Here is a 21,448-nt window from a genome sequence, read left to right on the forward strand (position 1 = left end):
GTCAAACACAAGAAAAAACTGAAAAGGCCACAAATACATGCTGGTTAAAATACATACTAGTAAACAATGAATGGTCAACCAGGAAATCAAAGAAGAAATAAAAAATATGTCTGGAAACAATTGAAAATGTAAACAAAAAGGTCCAAAATCTTTTGGCTGCAACAAAAGTGGACCTAAGTGGCAAGTATATAGCACTACAGTTGTACCTCAATAAGCAAAAAATCACCAATAAAAAACCTAACCTTACACCTAATGGAGCTAGAAAAAGAACTACAAACAAAGCCTAAAGACAGCAGAAGGAAGGAAATTATAAACATTAAAGCAGAAATAAGTGATATAGAAACTAAATAAACAATAGAATGAGGAGCTGGTTCTTTGGGGAGAAAAAAACAATAAAATTTATAGACTTCTAGCCAGACTTTACAAAAACAAAAGGGAAAGACCCAATTAAATAAAATCACAAATGAGACAGGAGAAATAACAACCAACACCACAGAAATACAATCATAAGAAAATATTATGAAAAACTATATGCCAAAAAATTGGACAATATGGAAGAAATAGATGAATACCTAGAAACATATAAATTATCAAAACTGAAACAGGAGGAAATAGAACACTTGAACAAATAACCACCAAAAAAACTGAATCAGTAATCAAAAAACTCCCAGCAAATGGAAGTCCAGGACCAGATGGCTGTACAAGAGAATTATACCAAACATTTAAAAAAGAATTGATGGGGTCTTTGTCTGGCTTTGGGATTAAGATAATGGTGGCCTCATAAAACGATTTTGGAAGTTTTCCTTCCATTTCTATTTTTTGGAACAGTTTCAGAAGAATAGGTATTAATTCTTCTTGAAATGTTTGGTAGAATTCCCCTGGGAAGCCATCTGGCCCTGGGCTCTTGTTTTTTGTGAGATTTTTGATGACTGCTTCAATTTCCTTAGTGGTTATAGGTCTGTTCAGGTTTTCTATTTCTTCCTGGTTCAGTTTTGGTAGTTGATACATCTCTAGGAATGCATCCATTTCTTCCACATTATCTAATTTCCTGGCGTATAGTTGCTCATAATGTGTTCTTATAATTGTTTGTATTTCTTTGGTGTTGGTTGTGATCTCTCCTCTTTCATTCATGATTTTATTTATTTGGGTCCTTTCTCTTTTCTTTTTGATAAGTCTGGCCAGGGTTTATCAGTCTTATTAATTCTTTCAAAGAATCAGCTCCCAGTTTGGTTGATCTGTTCTACTGTTGTTTTGGTTTCTATTTCATTGATTTCTGCTCTGATCTTTATTATTCTCTTCTCCTGCTGGGTTTAGGCTTTATTTGCTGTTCTTTCTCCAGCTCCTTTAGCTATAGGGTTAGGTTGTGTATTTGAGACCTTTCTTGTTTCTTGAGAAAGGCTTGTATTGCTATATACTTTCCTCTTTGGGCCACCTTTGCTGTATCCCAAAGATTTTCAACAGTTGTGTTTTCATTTTCATTTGTTTCCATGAATTTTTTAAATTCTTCTTTAACTTCCTGGTTGACCCATTCATTCTTTAGTAGGATGCTCTTTAACCTCCATGTATTTGAGTTCTTTCTGACTTTCCTCTTGTGATTGAGTTCTAGTTTCAAAGCGTTGTGGTCTGAAAATATGCAGGGATTGATCCCAATCTTTTGGTACCAGTTGAGACCTGATTTGTGACCTAGGATATGATGTATTCTGGAGAATGTTCCATGGGCACTAGAGAAGAATGTGTATTCTGTTGCTTTGGGATGGAATGTTCTGAATATATCTGTGAAGTCCATTCGGTTCAGTGTGTCATTTAAAGTCTTTATTTCCTTGTTGATCTTTTGCTTAGATGATCTGCCCATATCAGTGAGGGGAGTGTAAAAGTCTACTACTATTATTGTATTGTTGTCAATGTGTTTCTTTATTTTTGTTTTTAATTGGCTTATATAATTTTCTGCTCCCATGTTAGGGGCATAGATATTTACAATTGTTAGATCTTCTTGTTGGATAGACCCTTTAAGTATGATATAGTGTCCTTCTTCATCTCTTATTATAGTCTTTGGTTTAAAATCTAATTTGTCTGATAGAAGGATTGCCACCCCAGCTTTCTTTTGGTGTCCATTAGCATGGTAAATTGTTTTCCACCCCTCACTTTCAATCTGGAGGTGCTTTGGATCTAAAATGAGTCTCTTACAGACAGCACATCGATCAGTCTTGTTTTTTCAGACAAAGACCCCATCAACACGGAGAAATTACAGACCAATATCCCTGATGAACATGGATGCAAAAATTCTTACCAAATTACTAGCCAATACGATCCAACAGCACATTAATAGGATTATTCACCACGACCAGGTGGGATTTATCCCTGGGCTGCAAGTTTGGTTCAACATCCACAAATCAATGTGAGACAATACATTAATAAAAGAAAGAACAAGAACCATATGATCCTCTCAATAGATGTAGAAAAAGCATTTGACAAAGTACAGCATCCTTTCTTTTGTTTTTTAAAGGTTTTTATTTATTTGACAGAGGGAGACACAGCAAGAGAGGGAACACAAGCAGGGGGAGTGGGAGAGGGAGAAGCAGGCTTCCCACCAAGCAGGGAGCCCAATGTGGGGCTTGATCCCAGGACCCTGGGATCGTGACCTGAGCCAAAGGCAGATGCTTAACGACTGAGCCACCCAGGTGTCCCAGTACAGCATCCTTCCTTGATCAAAACACTTCAGAGTATAGGGATAGAGGGTACATACCTCAATATCATAAAAACTATCTATGAAAAACCACAGCAAATATCATTCTCAATGGGGAAAAACTGAGAGCTTTCCGCCTAAGGTCAGGAACATGGCAAGGATGTCCACTATCACCACTGCTATTCAACATAGTACTAGAAGTCCTAGCCACAGCAATCAGACAACAAAAAGAAATAAAAGGCATCCAAATCAGCAAAGAAGTCAAACTCTCACTCTTTGCAGATAAGATACTTTATGTGGAAAACCCAAAAGACTCCACCCCAAAACTGCTAAAACTCATACAGTAATTCAGTGAAGTGGCGGGATATAAAATCAATGCACAGAAATCAGGGGCATTCCTATACAGCAACAACAAGACTGAAGAAAGAGAAATTAAGGAGTCGATCCCATTTACAATTGCACCCAAAACCATAAGGTACCTAAGAATTAATCTAACCAAAGAGGCAAAGAATCTGTACTCAGAAAAATATAAAATACTCATGAAAGAAATTGAGGAAGACACAAAGAAATGGAAAAACGTTCCATGCTCATGATTTGGAAGAACAAATATTGTGAAGATGTCAATGCTACCTAGAGCAATCTACACATTCAATGCAATCCCTATGAAAATACCATCCACTTTTTTCAAAGAAATGGAACAAATAATCCTAAAATTTGCATGGAAGCAGAAAAGACCCTGAATAGCCAGAGGAATGTTGAAAAAGAAAAGCAAAGCTGGCGGCATCACAATTCCAGACTTCAAGCTCTATTACAAAGCTGTCATCATCAAGACAGTATGGTACTGGCACAAATACAGACACATAGATCAATGGAACAGAATAGAGAGCCCGGAAATGGACCCTCAACTCTATGGTCAACTAATCTTTGACAAAGCAGGAAAGAATGTCCAATGGAAAAAAGACAGTCTCTTCAACAAATGGTGTTGGGAAAATTGGACAGCCACATGCAGAAGAATGAAACTGGACCACTTCCTTACACCACACACAAAAATAGGCTCACAATGGTTGAAAGACCTCAATGTGAGACAGGAGTCCATCAAAATCCTAAAGGAGAACACAGGCAGCAACCTCTTCGACCTCAGCCACAGCAACTTCTTCCTAGGAACATCACCAAAGGCAAGGTACACAAGGAGAAAAATGGACTACTGGGACTTCGTCAAGATAAAAAGCTTTTGCACAACAAAAGAAACAGTCAACAAAACCAAAAGACAATTGACAGAATGGGAGAAGATATTTGCAAATGACATATCAGATAAATGTCTTGTATCCAAAATCTATAAAGACCTTATCAAACTCAACACCCAAAGAACAAATGATACAATCAAGAAATGGGCAGAAGACGTGAAAGAAGACATCCAAATGGCCAACTGACACATGAAAAAGTGCTCAAAATTACTTGGCATTGGGGAAATCCAAATCAAAACCTCAATGAGATACCACCTCACCCCAGTCAGAATGGCTAAAATTAACAAGTCAGGAAATGACAGATGTTGGTGAGGATGCAGAGAAAAGGGAACCCTCCTACACTTTTGGTGGGAATGAAAGGTGGGGCAGCCACTTTGGAAAACAGTATGGAGGTTCCTCAAAAAGTTGAAAATTGAGCTACCATACAACCCAGTAATTGCACTACTGGGTATCTACCCCAAAGATACAAATGTAGTGATCCAAAGGGGTATGTGCACCCTCATGTTTATAGCATCAATGTCCACAATAGCCAAACTATGGAAAGAGCCAAGATGTCCCTGACAGATGAATGGATAAAGAAGAAGTGGTATATATATACAATGGAATATTATGCAGTCATCAAAAACAATGACATCTTGCCATTTGCAATGATGTGGATGGATCTGGAGGGTATTATGCTGAGTGAAATAAGTCAGTCAAAGAAAGACATGTATCATATAATCTCACTGATATGAGTAACTCTTAATCTCAGGAACCAAACTGAGGGTTGCTGGAGTGGTGGGGGTGGGAGGGATGGGGTGGCTGGGTGATAGACATTGGGGAGGGTATGTGCTATGCTGAGCACTGTGAATTGTGTAAGAGTGTTGAATCACAGATCTGGACCTCTGAAACAAATAATACATTATTTGTTAAATAAAAAAGAAGAAGATAGTAGGAAGGGAAAAATAAAGGGGGAGAAATAATAGGGGGAGATGAACCATGGAGACTATGGACTCTGAGAAACAAACTGAGGGTTTTGGAGGGGAGGGGGCTCAGGAGATGGGTTAGCCTGGTGATGGGTATTAAAGAGGACACGTATTGAATGGAGCACTGGATCTTATTCACAAATAATGAGTCATGGAACACTACATCAAAAACTAATGATGTAATATATGGTGATTATCATAACATAATAAAAAATAAAGAAGAATTGAATACCTATTCTTCTCACGCTATTTCAAAAAATAGGACAGGAAGGAAAAATTCCAAATTCATTCTTTGAGGCCAGCATTACCCTAATACCCAAACCAGATAAAGACACCCTAGCATCATCCTTAAAGAGGAGAAACAGAAGGCTTTTCCTCTATGGTCAGGTAGAAGTAAAGAAGGTCCATTCTCACCACTGTTATTTAACATAGTACTGGAATGTCTAGTCACAGCAATCAGAAAACAACAACAACAACAACAACAAAAATAAATAAAAGACATCCAAATTGACAAAGAAGAAGTAAAATTTCCACTATTTTCAGAGGCCATGATATTATATATAGAAAACCCAAAATGCTCCACTAAAAATCAGCTAGAAGTGATAATAATTTAGTAAGTTCTCAGGATAAAAAAATCAACTTACAGAAATCTGCTACATTTCTATACACCAATAATGAAGCAGCAGAAAGATAAATTAAGTAATCAATTGCATTTTTAATAGCACCAAAAATTGTAAGATACCTAGATATATACCTTACCAATGTAAGGTGGTGAAAAACGTGTACTCTGAAAAGTATAGAACATTTATGAAAAAAATTGAAGATGACACGAAGAAATGGAAAGATATTCCATGCTCATGGATTGGAAGAACAAGTATTGTTAAAATGTCTATATTACCCAAAGCAATCTACACATTTAATATAATCTATTCAAAATACCACCAGCACTTTTCACAGAGCTAGGACAAATAATCCTAAAATTTGTATGGAACCAGAAAAGACTCCAAATAAGCCAAAGCAATCTTGAAGAAGAAAAGCATAGCTGGAGGCATTACAATTCTGGACATCAAGTTATGTTACAAGTTATATTACTACTACAAAGCTGTAGTAATCAAAATGGCATGGTACTGCCACAAAAATAGACATAGAGATCAATAGATCAGAAGAGAAAACCATGAAATGAACCCACAAATATATAGTCAATTAATCTTTGACAAAGCAAGAAAGAATATCCACTGGGAAAAGTCTTTTTAACAAATGGTGTTGGGAAAACTGGACAGCCACATGCAAAAGAAAGAAATGTGGATACTTTCTTATACCATACCCAAAAGTAAATTCAAAATATATTAAAGGTCTAAATGTGAAACCTGAAACCACAAAAGTCCTAGAAGAGAACACAAGCAGTAACTTCTTTGACATTGGCCTTACCAACTTATTTCTAGACATGTCTCCTGAGGCAAGGGAGAAAATAAAGTACTGGGACTTCATCATAATAAAAAGCTTCTGCACATCAAAAGAAACAATCACTAAAAGACAACATATGGAATGGGAAAGGATATTTGCAAATAACATATCTGATAATGTGTTAGTATCCAAAATACATAAAGAACTTATAAAAATCAACACTGAAAAAACTAATAATACAATGAAAAAATGGGCAGAAGACATGAATAGACATTTTTTCAAAGAAGACATTTTGAAGGCTAACAGATACATGAAAAGATGCTCATCATCATTTATCAACAGGGAAATGCAAATAGAAACTACCATGAGCTATCACCTCACACTGGTCAGAATAGCTAAAATCAACAATACAAGAAACAACAGTTGTTGTCAAAGATGTCGAGAAAGGGGAACCCTCTTGTACTGTTGGTGGGAATGTAAACTCATGCAGCCACTCTGGATAACAGTATGGAAGTTCCTCAAAAGATTAAAAATAGAATTTCCGTAGGATCCAGCAATTGCACTACTAGGTATTTACCCAAAGAATACAAAATTACTAATTCAAAGGGATACATGCACCCCGTTATGTATAGCAGCATTATCTACAATAGCCAAGTTATGGAAACAGCCCAGTATCCATGATGGAAGAATGGATAAAGAAGATGTGATTATATATATAATGGAATATTAATCATAAAAAGAATGAAATCTTTCCATTTGCAACAACATGGGTGGAGGTAGACAGTATTATGCTAAGTGAAGTCAGTCAGAGAATGACAAATACCATGTGATTTCACTCATATGTGGAATTTAAGAAACCAAAAAAAACGGGAAAAAAGAGAGAGGCAAAGCAAGAAACAGATTCTTAACTATACAGAACAAATTGATTGTTGCCAGAAGGGAGTTTGGTGGTGGGATGGGTTCAATGGGTGATGGGGATTAAGGAGTACAGTAATTGTGATGAATACCAGGTGATGTATGGAAGTGCTGAAGCACTTTATTGTACACCTGAAATTAATATTACACTGTATGTTAATTAACTGGAATTTAAATAAAAACTAAAAAAGAGAAGTTATACAACTCAACACCAAAACACAAACAAGCAAACAATCTGATTAAAAATGGGCAGAGATACTGATTAGGTATTTTCCCAAAGACACATACAGTGGTCAATGTAAACATGAAAAGATACTCAACATCACTAATCATCAGAGAAATGCAGATCAAAACTATAACCTTACACCTGTCAGAATGGCCAGTATCAAAAGACAAGAAATAAGTTGGGTGATGATATGGAGAAAAAGGAACCCCTGTGCACTGTTGGTAGGAATGTAAATTTGTGCACCAATTTGGAAAACAGTATAGATGTTCTTCAAAAAATTAAAAATATAAATATTATATCCAATAATTGAACTACTCAGTATTTACCCCCAAAAATGAAAACATTAAGTCAAAAGATATATTCACCACTACATGTATTGCAGAATTATTTTTTTATAAATTTTATTATGTTAGTCACCATACAGTACATCATTAGTTTTTAATGTTGTGTTATTTACAATAGCCAAGATATGGAAGCAATCTGAGTCCATTGATAGATGATTGGATACAGAAAATGTAGTGTCTATATATATATATATATATTCAGTCATCTTATTCAGTCATAAAAAAGGATGAGATCTTACCATTTGCAAAGCAGGGAGGGACCTAAAATGTATTATGCTAAGTGAAAAAATCAGACAAAGATAAATACCATATGATTTTACTCATTTGTGGAATCTTAAAAAAAAATGAAATAAACAAATGAAAAACAGAATCATTCTTGTTAGAGAACAAGTCGATGGTTGCCGGTGGGGGGATGGGCAAAATGGGTGAGGATGCTGGGAGATATAACCTTCCAGTTATGGAATGAATACATCACAGGACTAAAAGGTACAGTATAAGGAATGTAGTCAATGATATTGTAATAGTGTTGTATGGTGACAGATGGTAGCTATACTTGTGGTGAGCATAACATAATGTACATACTCATGAAATCACTGTCTTACACACCTGAAACTAATGTAACATTGATTGTCAACTCACTTGAATAGAAAAAAAAATTCAAAAATAAGTCTTGGAAGAACTGTAAGTGCATATTTCTAAGTGAAACAAAGCCAGTCTGAAAAAAAAAATAGTGTATGATTCCCTCTATATGGCATTGAGGGAAAGACATACCTATAGAGACAGTAAAATCCAAGGGTAATAATGAAAGGATGAATCTGTAGAGTGCAAGGGATTTTTAGGGCAGTGGAACTGATCTGTATGGTACCTAAAAGATTGATACATGATATTTTGCATTTGTGAAAAGCCATACAATGTGCAACACAAAAAATGAACACTAATACAAACTATGTACTGTAGTTAGTAAGCATGTATCAATATTGATTCATTAGTCATAGCAAACATACCACACTAATACAAGATGCTAATAAGCAGAGAAACTGCTGGTGGAGAGGAGATATATGGAAATTCTGAGTAATTTCTGCTCATTTTTTCAGTAAACCTAAAACTTTTCTAAAAATGAAGTCTATTAATTTAAAAAGGAAGGACTTTTACCATACCCAAATAAATAGGGTTAAAGAGGTAGATTCCAGATAGAGGCATGAATAAGAGTAAGCTAAGGTGAATTCAAATTGTAGAATGCTGCAATTAGAGAACTAGAGTAGAGCATACATAGAGGAATATCCTGAGATAACAAAGCTAGAAAAGTAACTTCACATGGAACCAAAGAGCTTATATTTTATTTTGGAGACATTAAGTAGCCACTAAAGTCCTAAAATTGGAGTGGAAAAGCAAATGAAATGGCATAGGAGAACCAACCAGAAGACAGGGTACCAAACAAGTATGATAGGATTGGTACCTGACTAGAAATGGCAAGATGTTTCAGAGGTCAATATGACTTGGTAATCAAATGAGTATGGGATTTTAGGAGAGTTAGAGTATTACTGAAGTTTGTAGCCTCAATAGCTAGGAAGAGGTTGTGCCATTCACTTACATAAAAGTTATAAGAGTTGCTGGAATACCAAGATGCTTTAGAAATAATGCTTATGGGCGCCTGGGTGGCTCAGTCGTTAAGCGTCTGCCTTCGGCTCAGGTCATGATCCCAGGGTCCTGGGATCGAGTCCCACATCGGGTTCCCTCCTTGGCGGGAAGCCTGCTCTCCCTCTCCCACTCCCGCTGCTTGTGTTCCTGCTCTCGCTGTCTCTGTCTCTGTCAAATAAATAAATAAAATCTTTAAAAAAAAATTCTTAAAAAAAAGAAAAAAAGAAATAATGCTTACAGTAGCTAGCATGATGACCTTGGGGTTAACAGGAAAGAGAGACCCATTTTGGTGATTTTAAAAAATAATTTAATTACCATACTATTAAAAGTCTATACATTTCAGGCATGTTACTAAATGAGCCAGATTGTTAGAGTGTGGTGTAGTTTTGATGGCTCTTAATTTAATGTTTTCAACTTTGGTAAAAGGTTGACTTACATAATTCAGTATCTGCATATGCTTTGCATGTGCAGCTCATGTGGGGTCACTGTTAAACTAGCCAGTGATGTAAATATTAGCTTAGAGTCTTAGGGTATTATAGTCAATTGACAGTTATTGCAGGTCATGATCTGAAAGTGTAATTTTAAGTCCTTCAGGGTCTTTTGAAATGTTTGATGAATTGTATTTTAAAAACTGTCAATTGGCTGTTAAGTTCTGTTTGTAATCTGTGTTTAGTTTGCACGTCAATTGGACTTTAAGTAGGCATATGACTTGATATGGCCAGTTGGTGTCTGAATGATGCTGAAAATCTTTGGAGAATGAGGACAGATTATTACACTGTTAAGGGAAATGTAAATTGAACAAAGGCATATTTAAGCATTTGTGTGGTAAAGGGAGGCACTGATGGCTACTTTTCATCTGCAGTTTGACCAATTTTTCTACTAAAACTCTGAGTGCGCAAAGAAGAATTGAGATCTATAATTATCTTGGGTAAATGAGAGCCTTATATAGAAACCTATTTACGTCACTGATGGTTACTATTATGTTGAGCATAAAGTGAAGGTTTAGGGAAAAGATAAACAGTGATTAATTTAATATGTGTTATGTAATATCATTATAGCAAAGTCATATGATGAGTATAGTATAAAAGTGCATATACATCAAAGTAATTTTGGAAGGCTAACTGAAAAACTTGTAGTTTAAAAGGGGATGCAGAGGCCATTTTTTAATTCAGTGTTTACACTGTATTGAGGCTTCTCTAATAAATTAATAATCACAGAAGGAAATTTCACAACTGAAAAGTTGGGTTTGACAGATTGTTCCTTAAAAGGATTTAGAGGTAGTGAGCCATAAGTGAATTGATAGGGGGAAAGTTTAAAATATTTTATTAATATTCTATGGGGATTTGCAGTCATAGGAAGTAGACTATGTTCTCCTTCTTGGTTTCCATGCAGAATTTAAGTTTCTCACCTTTATTAAAATTAAACCCTTGTGTAATTCTATTAACAGTACATTTTATGGTTGTTTTTATCACGAATATTGGTGACTGTTGTGTTATTTATATAGGAGCTCCTTCAACTGAGATTGTCACTTTAGTGTTGCATGAGACCTGTTAAGTGTGTTTATTATATTGCACAATTTTGATGCTTTTGTTGTTGTTGTTGTTGTTGTTGTTGTTAATGGCTTTAATTCAACCATCATTGTTGAGCCCAGGTGACAGACCTTAAGTCAACGAATAGCATTTTTTTCTAGCCTGCTTTTTGCACTAAAAGTATGTGTTTTGAAAGTTTGTATTACTGTTACTGTATACAGGGGGACTCTGAATATACTTCCTATTGATTCATTGTTGTTCACTAGCTGTTGTGATTTTCGAAGCAAGAAAAAATGAGGGGACGGCAAAGAGGATAAAAGGATATTATTAATAGTGGATAATTGTATGTGGGATCAACATAAACACTATCCATTGTAGAGTTCTATAATATGTAATAATTTAGGAAAATTATAGGCAAGGATGTTTCAGAACATCTGTTAAATATTACTGATTTCTGGGCTTCTGTCCAAATGAAGGCAAGATTACTGTTGAGGCAATAGTTTAAAATATATTGTAAAGTACTATGGTTTACTTATCATAGTGATGTTAATATCTGTAATATTAAGCTAACCCTCCCTAGCTTCTGCTCAAAGGGGATTTCCTCACAAATCCCAACCTCATAAGGGGTAAGTAGACAACAATTTTAATTTGTTACATTTTTCATGATGACATATCTGCGGCTACCACAAGTGTAATGTAAATAATACTTGAAAGATATTAATTAAGAAATTTAAAATGTGTGAAAACTATTTCACCTTGCATACGAAAACAAACAGAATTCTAGATACTACTCAATGATGTTGATATTTGTTATTAAACTGAAAATAGTTTGAATATTTTGATAGGGGAGTTACTCCTTATTGATAAAGGATTCAAATTAGAGCCACAGAATTCATCTTAGAGATTATAACTAAAAGGGTGGACCATATTCCAAGGGGCACCTGGGTGGCTTAGTTGGTTAAGCATCAGACTCTTGGTTTTGGTTCATGTAGTGATCTCGAGGACATGAGATTGAGCCCTGCATTGGGCTCCGCACTCAGTGCAGAGTCTGCTTCAGATTCTCTCTCCCTCTGCTTCTGCCCTCACTCGCACACTCTCTCTCTAAACTAAATAAATAAAATATATTTTTTTTAAAAAGAACATATTCCAAGTCTTATTTTCCTTTTCTTTTTTTTCCAAGTCTTATTTTCTTTAATAATTCTGAAGCTTAGGGAATCTACATCCCGTCTTAACAGGACCACTGTTAAGTTAGATGCTACTAACACATCAGTATATTATAATGATTAAAAAGAAAGTTACTTATTAAACAAAATGATGTTTTGCTTAAAGATTTTTATTTATTTTTATGGGTAAAACAAATTACATCTTATAAATATTTTGAGAGTGAGAGCAAGAACAAGGAATAGATAAAAGTTTATGGATATAGGAATATTTTTAAAAAGTATAAAGCAATATTAAATCCTAGGTACCATTAATTGCCCAAAGAGATACTAGGATATAATAAAACTTGATTTAAAAAAAAAAGCCAACAAGAATGAATTCAGATAATTTTTTTTTTTACTATTTTGTAGCATCAATTTTGATGTGGTTTTCCTTTTCCAGATGTAGCAATTTAACATACACTGTCTCTTTTAGGACTGGATCTGCCATTTATGATGATGCCTCATCCCCTACTTCCAGTCAGCTTACCTCCTGCATCAGTTGCCATGGCAATGAATCAGATGAACCATCTTAATACTATTGCCAACATGGCTGCTGCAGCCCAGATTCACAGTCCACTCTCCAGAGCTGGAGCCTCTGTTATAAAGGTAAGAACTGTGATTTGGAAGAGGACACAGGTTTTAATTACATGTAAATTTTGAGAAAATATTAGCAATACCACTGAATCTTCAGTATAAACACACAGCTCATTGACTCAGTTGCTTAACATATAGTATTGATTTTATTTCTGACTAGACCTGCTAAAGTGTTTTGTTGTTGTTGTTGTTTGTTTGTTTGTTTTTATTGCATGACCACAGATCTCACCTTTAATTCTAGCTTCATGTCTTGTAATCATGAACACAGTGTGTGGGAGGCATAGCAAGACTAATGACACAGAATAGTGTTCAGAAATCATTACCATTGCTATGGTGAAATAAAGTAAACACTGTGTTCTTTTTGGTGTTTGGGAGGCAGTTCTGGGGTAGTATATACCATGCAGGACTTGTAGTCAGAAAGACCTAAGTTTTGATCCTGCCACTTTAGCTCAATAACCTTGGATATGACATTTAACCTGCATGAACTTGTTTCCTCAACTGTAAACTAAATGTTAGAGTAATAATCTATCCCACTTACTTCACTGGCTGTCCAGAGATAATGTGAGTAAGACATAGGTTAAAAACTGTGAAACATTAAGCAAATATTTATGATAATTTATAGCATTATCATTATCATCATTAGAATACTATTTTTTTTCAAAATTTCATGACCATTGGGTAATGAAACACAAATAATATTTTATAATCTGTCCTGATGTCTTCTTTTAGTTTGGCATAGTGCCTCTCTGCCCTCTCTCCAAGTATCATGTAAACTTGTTTTTTTAATATTTTTTTTCTTTTGGCAAGGAGGTGATATAAGGGTACATAGGATCAAAAGTAATAATAAGAGCAACCCATTAACTTGTCCCTTTGTTCTTTTATTTTTTCAACAAATATTATACTCTTGATGTTTACATGTTGTATTGGGCAATATGGGATATAGGTAAAGAAGACAATCCCTGACTTCCAGTACTCACAAACTGTGATATAAACAAGTACCCATTTAGTTTTCAATAACAAGACAGACTGTGATGAATGGCATAGAATATCATCACGTGTTATAGGAATTTAGAGGAGGGACTTATTATACGTAGCTTGGCAAAAAGAGGGGGAAAAAATCACAAAAAGCATTACGGTTGTTGGATTTGACCTGGACCTTGGCAATATTGATATGATTGTAATAGATGTACATGGGGGAATGTAAAAGAAAGAGGAAATGTGAAATTCTGGATTTTTTTTTTCATTTTAAATTAGCTTCTAGTTTTGGGGATTTTTAAAATAATGAGGAAAATCTGTGACCTAAACTTTGTAGGAAAGAACAAGAAAAATTGATAATTTTTTATTAAGCTCCATATGTATTTAAATGGCCATGTAGAAGTATGCTTCCCGCAAAGATTGTAGCCCTCAATAGATCAGTCTATCGTAGCTAATCAAAACTTTGTTGTTTGAATATTTGATCAGAGGCTAAACTAGGAAACAGAGTTATCTTTGAGAAAAAAATCATCCATGAACATATTTAAAAGATGGAATAAGTTTCCCATGATTTTGAAATTGGGTGACCTACTAAGTAAATGTGACCTCACACAAAATTAGAAAACTATTAAGAAAGAAACCATATTTTAAAGTACTTGCTTTGAAATGATGAAAAACCACTTTCAGTAGAGGCATGTTTATGGCTTTTCAAAAATACATTTATTTAGCTTTCTTGATGATGATTATTCAAACTGAATCAGCTACATTTTGGTTGAATGCTTGGGATATTTGGTAGCTTCACCATTATTTGGAATGAAGAGGCATTTGGGGAGGAGTTCATGACAAGCATTTGGTTATTGGTGGTGATGATGATGGAAATGGGAAGGATAATTATATTCTCCTTAAATAATCCAAATATTGTTAACATAGTAAGGCAATAAAACTATATTTTCTACTGCTGATTTATTTCATATGCAACTTTAGAAAAAGTCAGAACCTTTACAGACATAAAATTGGATATTGCTTTTTAAAAGCTGATATTAGATAACATGCTTATTTAAGTCTTAACAAATATGAAAATTAGATCTACTTTCATATAATTGTTTTGACAAAGTCAGTTGAAAACAATATATTTATTTTGAATGCTCTTTGATAAAATTTTTCTAAAGATCTATAGAAGTAGATTTCCATCAGAGGATGGTAGGGAAATGAAGAAAAAAAGTTTTATTTTGTTTTCTTTTTAAAGAGTTGATTTCCATGAATAGTGAGAGGCTTTTGAAATTGTTTCCACGTTGTGTTTGTTTTTTTGCAAAGATATTATTATATAATTGTAACTATTAGTTTTAAAAATAATTCACAGGAAATAGCATAATAAAAACTTTCTAATTAATTGCCAAATGGGCGTTAATATATTGAAATTTTTAACACTCCTTTCAAGAATAGTTATCAATATGATACTAAGCTATAAGGACAAATTTCACACTTCAGTTGATGTATATTTTAATAAAAGTTTGTTTTCAATATGCTTCTTGGTGAAGAAAACTTTCAAGTTCAATCTATTAGAATCCTACTGGCAGTGGGCAAACCTATGTAATTGAGACTTTTTCATATACTACTGTTTGGAGGCTATGGGGACTATTTAAACAAAATGTTTTCTCTATTTACATTTACAGATTTTTAAGTTTTTATTTGACTTTCAGTTAGTTAATAGACAATATAATATTAGTTTCAAATCTACAACATTGAGATTCAACACTTGCATAAAACACCCAGTGCTTATCACAGCAAGTGCACTCCTTAATCCCGATCACCTATTTAATTCATCCCTCCACCACTCTCCCATCTGGTAACCATCAGTTTGTTTTCCATAGTTAAGAGTCTGTTTCTTGGTTTGCCTTGCTCTCTTTTTCCGATATGCTTATTTGTATTGTTTCTTAAATTCCATATATGAGTGAAATCATATGTTTTTTGTCTTTCTCCAAATGACATTTCACTTAGCATAATACTCTCTGCTCCATCCATGTCATTGCAAATGACAAGATACCATCTTTTTTATGGCAGAATAATATAGCACTCTCTATATATGTACCACTTATTTATCCATTCATCAGCTGATGGACACTTGGGCTCTTTCCATAATTTGGCTATTGTAGATAATGCTTCTATAAACACCGGGGTACAGGTATCCCTTTGAATTAGTATTTTTGTATTCCTTGGGTAAATACTTGGTAGTGCAATTGCTGGATTGTAGGGTGGTTCTATTTTTAACTTTTTGAGGCATCTCCATACTGTTTTCTAGAGTGGCTGCACCAGTTTGCATCCTACCAACAGCACAAGAGTGTTCTCCTTCCTCCACATGCTCACCAACGCCTGTTGTTTCTTGTGTTGTTGATTTTAGCCTTGCTGACAGGTGTGAGGAGATATCTCATTGTACTTTTGATTTGCATTTCCCTGGTGACTGATGTTGAACATTTTTTCATGTTTCTGTTAGCAATTTGTATGTGTTCTTTGGAAAAATGGCTATTCATGTCTTCTGTCTATATTTAATTGGATTATTCCCTTTTGTGGTGTTGAGTTTTACAAGCTCTTTATATATTTTGGATACTAATCCTTTATCAGATATGTCATTTCCATATATCTTCTCCAATTCCTTAGGTTTCCTTTTAGCTCTGTTCATTGTTTCCTTCACTGTGTAGAAGTTTTTTTTTATTTTGATGTAGTTCCAATAGTTTATTTTTGCTTTTGTTTCCCTTGCCTCAGGAGCAAACCTAGAAAACCAATGTCAAAGAGGTTACTGCCTGTGTTTGCCTCTAAGATTTTAAAAGTTTTATGTCTCACATTTAGGTCTTTAATCCATTCAGAGTTTATTTTTATGTTTGGTGTAAGAAAGTAGTCCATTTCATTTTTTCCCAAGTTGTTGTCCAGTTTTCCCAACACCATTTGTTGAAGAGACTGTCTTTTTCCCATTATGTATTTTTCCCTCTTTGTCAAAGATTAATTGACCATATTATTGTAGGTTCATTTTTGTGATTTGTCTTCTGTTCCTTTGATCTGTGTATTTGTTTTTGTGCCAGTACCATACTGCTTTGATCACTACAGCTTTGTAATATCACTTGAAGTCTGGAATTGTGATGCCTCCACCTTTGCTTTTCTTTTTCAAGATTGCTTTGGCTATTCAGGGTCTTTTGGGATTCCATACAAATTTTAGTATTGTTTGTTCTAGCTCTGTGAAATCGCTGTTGGTATGTTGATAGGGATTGCATTAAATGTGTATCTTGTTTTGGATAGTATAGACATTTTAACAATATTTATTCTTCTAATCCATGAGCATGGAATGTCTTTCCACTTCTTTGGTCCTCTTCATCAATGTTTTATTGTTTTCAGAGTACAAGTCTTACACATTTTGGGTAGGTTTATTTGTAGATACCTTATGGATTTTGGTGCAATTATAGTTGGGAGTGATTCCTTAATTTCTCTTTCTGCTGCTTCTTTTTTGTTGTATAGAAATGCAAGAGATTTCTGTACATTGATTTTGTATCCTGTGACTGTACTGAATTTGTTTATCACTTCTAGCAGGATTTTTATTTTCTCTTCTTTTCTTTCTTTTTTTTTTTGTGGAGCCTTTTCAGTTTTCTACATATAGTGTCATGTCATCTGCAAATAGTGTAAGTTTTACCTCTCCCTTGCCAGGTTAGATACCTTTTATTTCTTTATGTTTTCCAATTGCTGTGGCTAGGACTTCCAGTACTGTGTTAAATAACAGTGGTGATAGTGACATCTCAGTCTTTCTACTGACCATAGAGGAGAATCTATCAGTTTCATCCCATTGAGGATGATAATATCTGTGGGTTTTCATATATGGCCTTTATTATGTTAAGGTATGTTCCTTTTTTTTTTCTTTTAAATATTTATTTCTTTAATAGAGAGGGAGCGAGAGAACATGAGAATGGGGGAAGAATCAGAGGGAGAGAATCCTCAAGCAGACTCCCCGTTGAGTGCAGAGCCCGACTCAGGGCTTGATCTCAGGACGAGTGAGATCATGACCTGAGCCAAAAGCAAGAGTCAGACACAGTCAACTAAGCCACCCAGGTGCCTCAAGGTTTATTCCTTTTAAACCTACATTTTTTGGTTTTTTTTTTTTATCATGAATAGATGTTGTGCTTTGTCAAATTTTTTTTTTTTGCATCTATTGAAATGATAATATGGTTCTTATCCTTTCTACTATTGATGTGATACGTTACCTTGATTGATTTGTGAATATTGAACAACGCTTGCAACCCAGGAATAAATTCCACTTGATCATGATGAAAGATTTTTTTAAATATATTGTTGGATTCAGTGATCTATCCTGGAGAATGTCCTATGTGCACTTGAAAAGAATATGTACTTTGTGTTTTAGGAGTGGATGTTCTGAATATATCTGTTCAGTCCATCTGTTCCAATGCCATTCAAAGCCATTGTTTCCTTGTTAATTTTCTGTTTAGAAGATCTGTGCATTGATGTAAGTGGGGTGTTAAAGTCCCCTACTATTATTGTATTATTGTCAATGAATGCCTTTTTGTTTGTTATTGTTTTATATTATTGCATCCTTTCAAGTTGAGGGCATAAATATTTACAATTGTTAGATCTTTAGTTATTGTCTGGGTAACTTTATCTCTCCTTCTATTCTGAATGATAATTTTCTTAAATACAGCATTCTTGGCTGCAGATTTTTCCCATTTAGCACTTTGAATATATCATGCCACTCCCTTCTGGCTTGCCAAGCTTCTGTTGAGAAATCTCCAGCTAGCCTTCTGGGTCTTCCTTTGCATGTAGAGGACTTCTTTTGCCCTGCTGGTTTTAAGATTATTTATCACTAAGATTATTTATCACTGTTTATCAATTTGTAAATTTAACTAAAATATGTGTTGGTGTGGGTCTGCTTTTGTTGATTTTGATGGGAGCTCTCTGTGCCTCCTGGATCTGGGTATCTCTTTTCTTCCCCAGATTAGGGAAGTGTTCAGTTATTATTTCTTTAAAAAAAATTTATGTCCCCTTTACTCTCTCTTCTTCTTATGGGACTCCTATAATACAAATGTTATTACGTTTGATGGAGTCACTGAGTTCTCTAAGTCTATTCTCATGTTTCATAATTCTTTCTCTCTCTTGTTCAGCATCATTGTGTTCCATTATTTTCTCTTCTAGATCACTAATTCATTCTGCTTCTTCCAGCTTCCTGTTCTTTGTATCAAGCTTGTTTCTAATCTTTATTGCATTCTTCATCTTTGATTGATTCATTTTTAACTCTTTTATCTCTGTGGTAAGGGTATCAGTGATGCCTTCTATTCTTTTCACAAGACCAGTGAATATCCTTATGATTGTTACTTTAAATTCTCAATCAGGGGCACCTGGGTGGCTCAGTTGGCTAAGCATCTGCCTTTGGCTCAGGTCATGACCCCTGAGATCAAGTCCCATATTGGGGTCCCTGCCCAATGGGGAGCCTGCTTCTCCCTCTTCCCTTGCTCCTCCCCCTGCTCATTCTCTCTCTCTCTGTCAAATAAATAAATAAATAAAATCTTTGAAAAAAATAAATTCTCAATCAGACTTGTCACTCTTATTTTTTTTTGCTTATATCTCTCACCATGGCCTTATCTTATTCTTCCATTTTGGATAAGTTCCCCCATCTTCACATTTTGTCTAAGTTTCTGTGTTATTCTCTGTGTTAGAAAAGGCAGTTATGTCTCCTGCTCCTGAAAGTAATGGCCTTATGAAGAAGAGGTCATGTAGTGCCCAGCCTAGTGCTTCAGGGAGTGTCTCCTGTGTGTGCTATGTGTGCTCTGCTATTGTGTTTTGGTTGCTCTTTCCTTCAGGCCAGTTGTCTGTATAGTCTTTACTTGCCTGCTGTGGACAATGTTTGGTCCCTGGCCTGAATGTGTCAAGTTTTAACAAGGTGAGCCCTGGTCTGCTTGTTAAATGAGACCTGACACCACTTCCACCAGAATCGAGGCCCCACAGAACTCTCAGGTCAGGAGACTTGGTGTGGGTGGGTGTTCACACTCATCTTTTTTGGGAGGGGCACTCTGTGCTGAAACTGAGGCAAACTTGAGTGAGAAGGGAAGACCTTGCCACCGCAGGGGAGTAGGGCTTGGTGTAAGCAAATTAGGAACCAGGGCTGGTTCTGGGCTACTTCCTGCTGGTAGCTTTGTGTTTATGCTGAGGTGCAGGAGAGGGAGATGGCACCAGCCAGCTCCATTGTTCCAGAAGAGGCTGGTCTGTGAATGCTGACTCTCTGGACATGCTCCAATAAGAGCAAATAATCTCCCACTGTGCTCCCAAGCATTCTTCAGATCACTGTTTCCATGACATCTACCCCTTGGATTCTTTGCCTGCCTTCTCTCCAGGAGAAGGACAGTGCCCTCAGGACTCTACCCCAGCCAAGCCCACTGACCTTTAAAACTCCAGGCTTTAAGCCCTGCTGGTTGCAAGAACTCACTGAATTCAGCCCACCTCATTTTCCAAACCAATGGCTATGGGGCAATGTTCTTGTTGTGTGTTCCCCTGTTGGTCTTCTTTCATGGTCCTTTCTTGTGATCACAGGTCCCTCCCCTCTGTAACACCCAGGATCCATTTCTTCCCTAAACCACATCTCTGCACCTTACTTTCTTTGATGTGCCCACTTCTCTACCTTTAGTTGTGGAATTTGTTCTTTTAGTTTTCATGTCAATTTCTGAGGTATTTAGTATGATTTGATAATTATCTAGTTGTGTTCATGGAATGAAAGGAGCCTAGGGTTCACTTACTCCACCACCATCTTCCTCCCTCTCCCATTTACAGATTTGTTTTTAATCCCAGCAGTTTGGCACAAAAAATTAAAATTTTAATTAGTATTGCTCATTATTTTGCAAAATATTTGAATTGTGGTCACCATACCTTTTATATGATATTGACCATTTAGAGTCAATTGACCTTCCAAAGTATGATCAGGAAATTTAACATTGAACATTTTGAAAGAAATGTCATAATTATGAAGCTTGATTTCTTTCTGGCAAATCCACTGTGAATTAGGGAAAGCCATAATAACCTGATTCACCATCTTTGCTGTGTATTATATTGTCTTAACTCAGTGGTTTGCTGTAACAAAATAGTATAGACCAAGTAGCTTAAACATGGTAAATTTATTTATCATAGTTCTAGAGGCTGGAAAGTCCAAGATCAAAGTGCCTTCTGATTCCTGGTGAGAGCTTTCTTTCTGGTTTGCAGATGATCACCTTCTCACTGTGTTGTAACATGGCAAAGATAGACAGGAAAAATGGCAAAGATAGACAGGAAGCAAACTTTCTCATATCTCTTCTTAAATGGGCATTAATCCCATCATGAGGGCTCCCCCAACCCATGACTTCATTCCCCCCCAAAAGTCCTATTTCCAAATACTTTCACATTAAGGATAGAGTTTCAACATATGAATTTAGGGGAGATATTCAATCCACAGAATATACAATCTAATGTGATTATAGTGTCACCTTTGCTAGCTTCTCTACAGTTAATGATCTGCTGATATTTCCATTATATCCTTATTTTCAGCATTTTTTAAATATTTTATTCATTGATTGGAGAGAGAGAGAGCAGGAGCAGTGGGGAGAGGCAGAGGGCGAGGGAGAAGCAGACTCCCTGCTGAGCCGGGAGCCCAACAATGTGGGGCTCGATCCCAGGACCGAGAGAGCATGACCTGAGCTGAAGGCAGATGTTTAACCAT

At 35.6% G+C, this 21,448-nt stretch overlaps 1 protein-coding gene across 2 annotated transcripts in view; it reads left to right on the plus strand.

Annotated features, from left to right (window-relative positions):
• Nucleotides 1-21,448, plus strand: part of DACH2 (dachshund family transcription factor 2) — a 909,992-nt gene that overhangs the window by 763,870 nt on the left and 124,674 nt on the right. For both annotated transcript variants that reach the window (XM_064574314.1, XM_064574315.1), the window contains one exon: nucleotides 12,584-12,756. In XM_064574314.1, the coding sequence (XP_064430384.1) occupies nucleotides 12,584-12,756 (173 nt within the window). The remainder of the gene's footprint in view (nucleotides 1-12,583; nucleotides 12,757-21,448) is intronic.

This window comes from Mirounga angustirostris, unplaced genomic scaffold (genome assembly GCF_029215605.1).
Source record: "Mirounga angustirostris isolate CCGP_5_RB_7025 unplaced genomic scaffold, mMirAng1.0.hap1 SCAF_11, whole genome shotgun sequence".
In the NCBI taxonomy this organism is placed as follows: Eukaryota; Metazoa; Chordata; class Mammalia; order Carnivora; family Phocidae; genus Mirounga; species Mirounga angustirostris.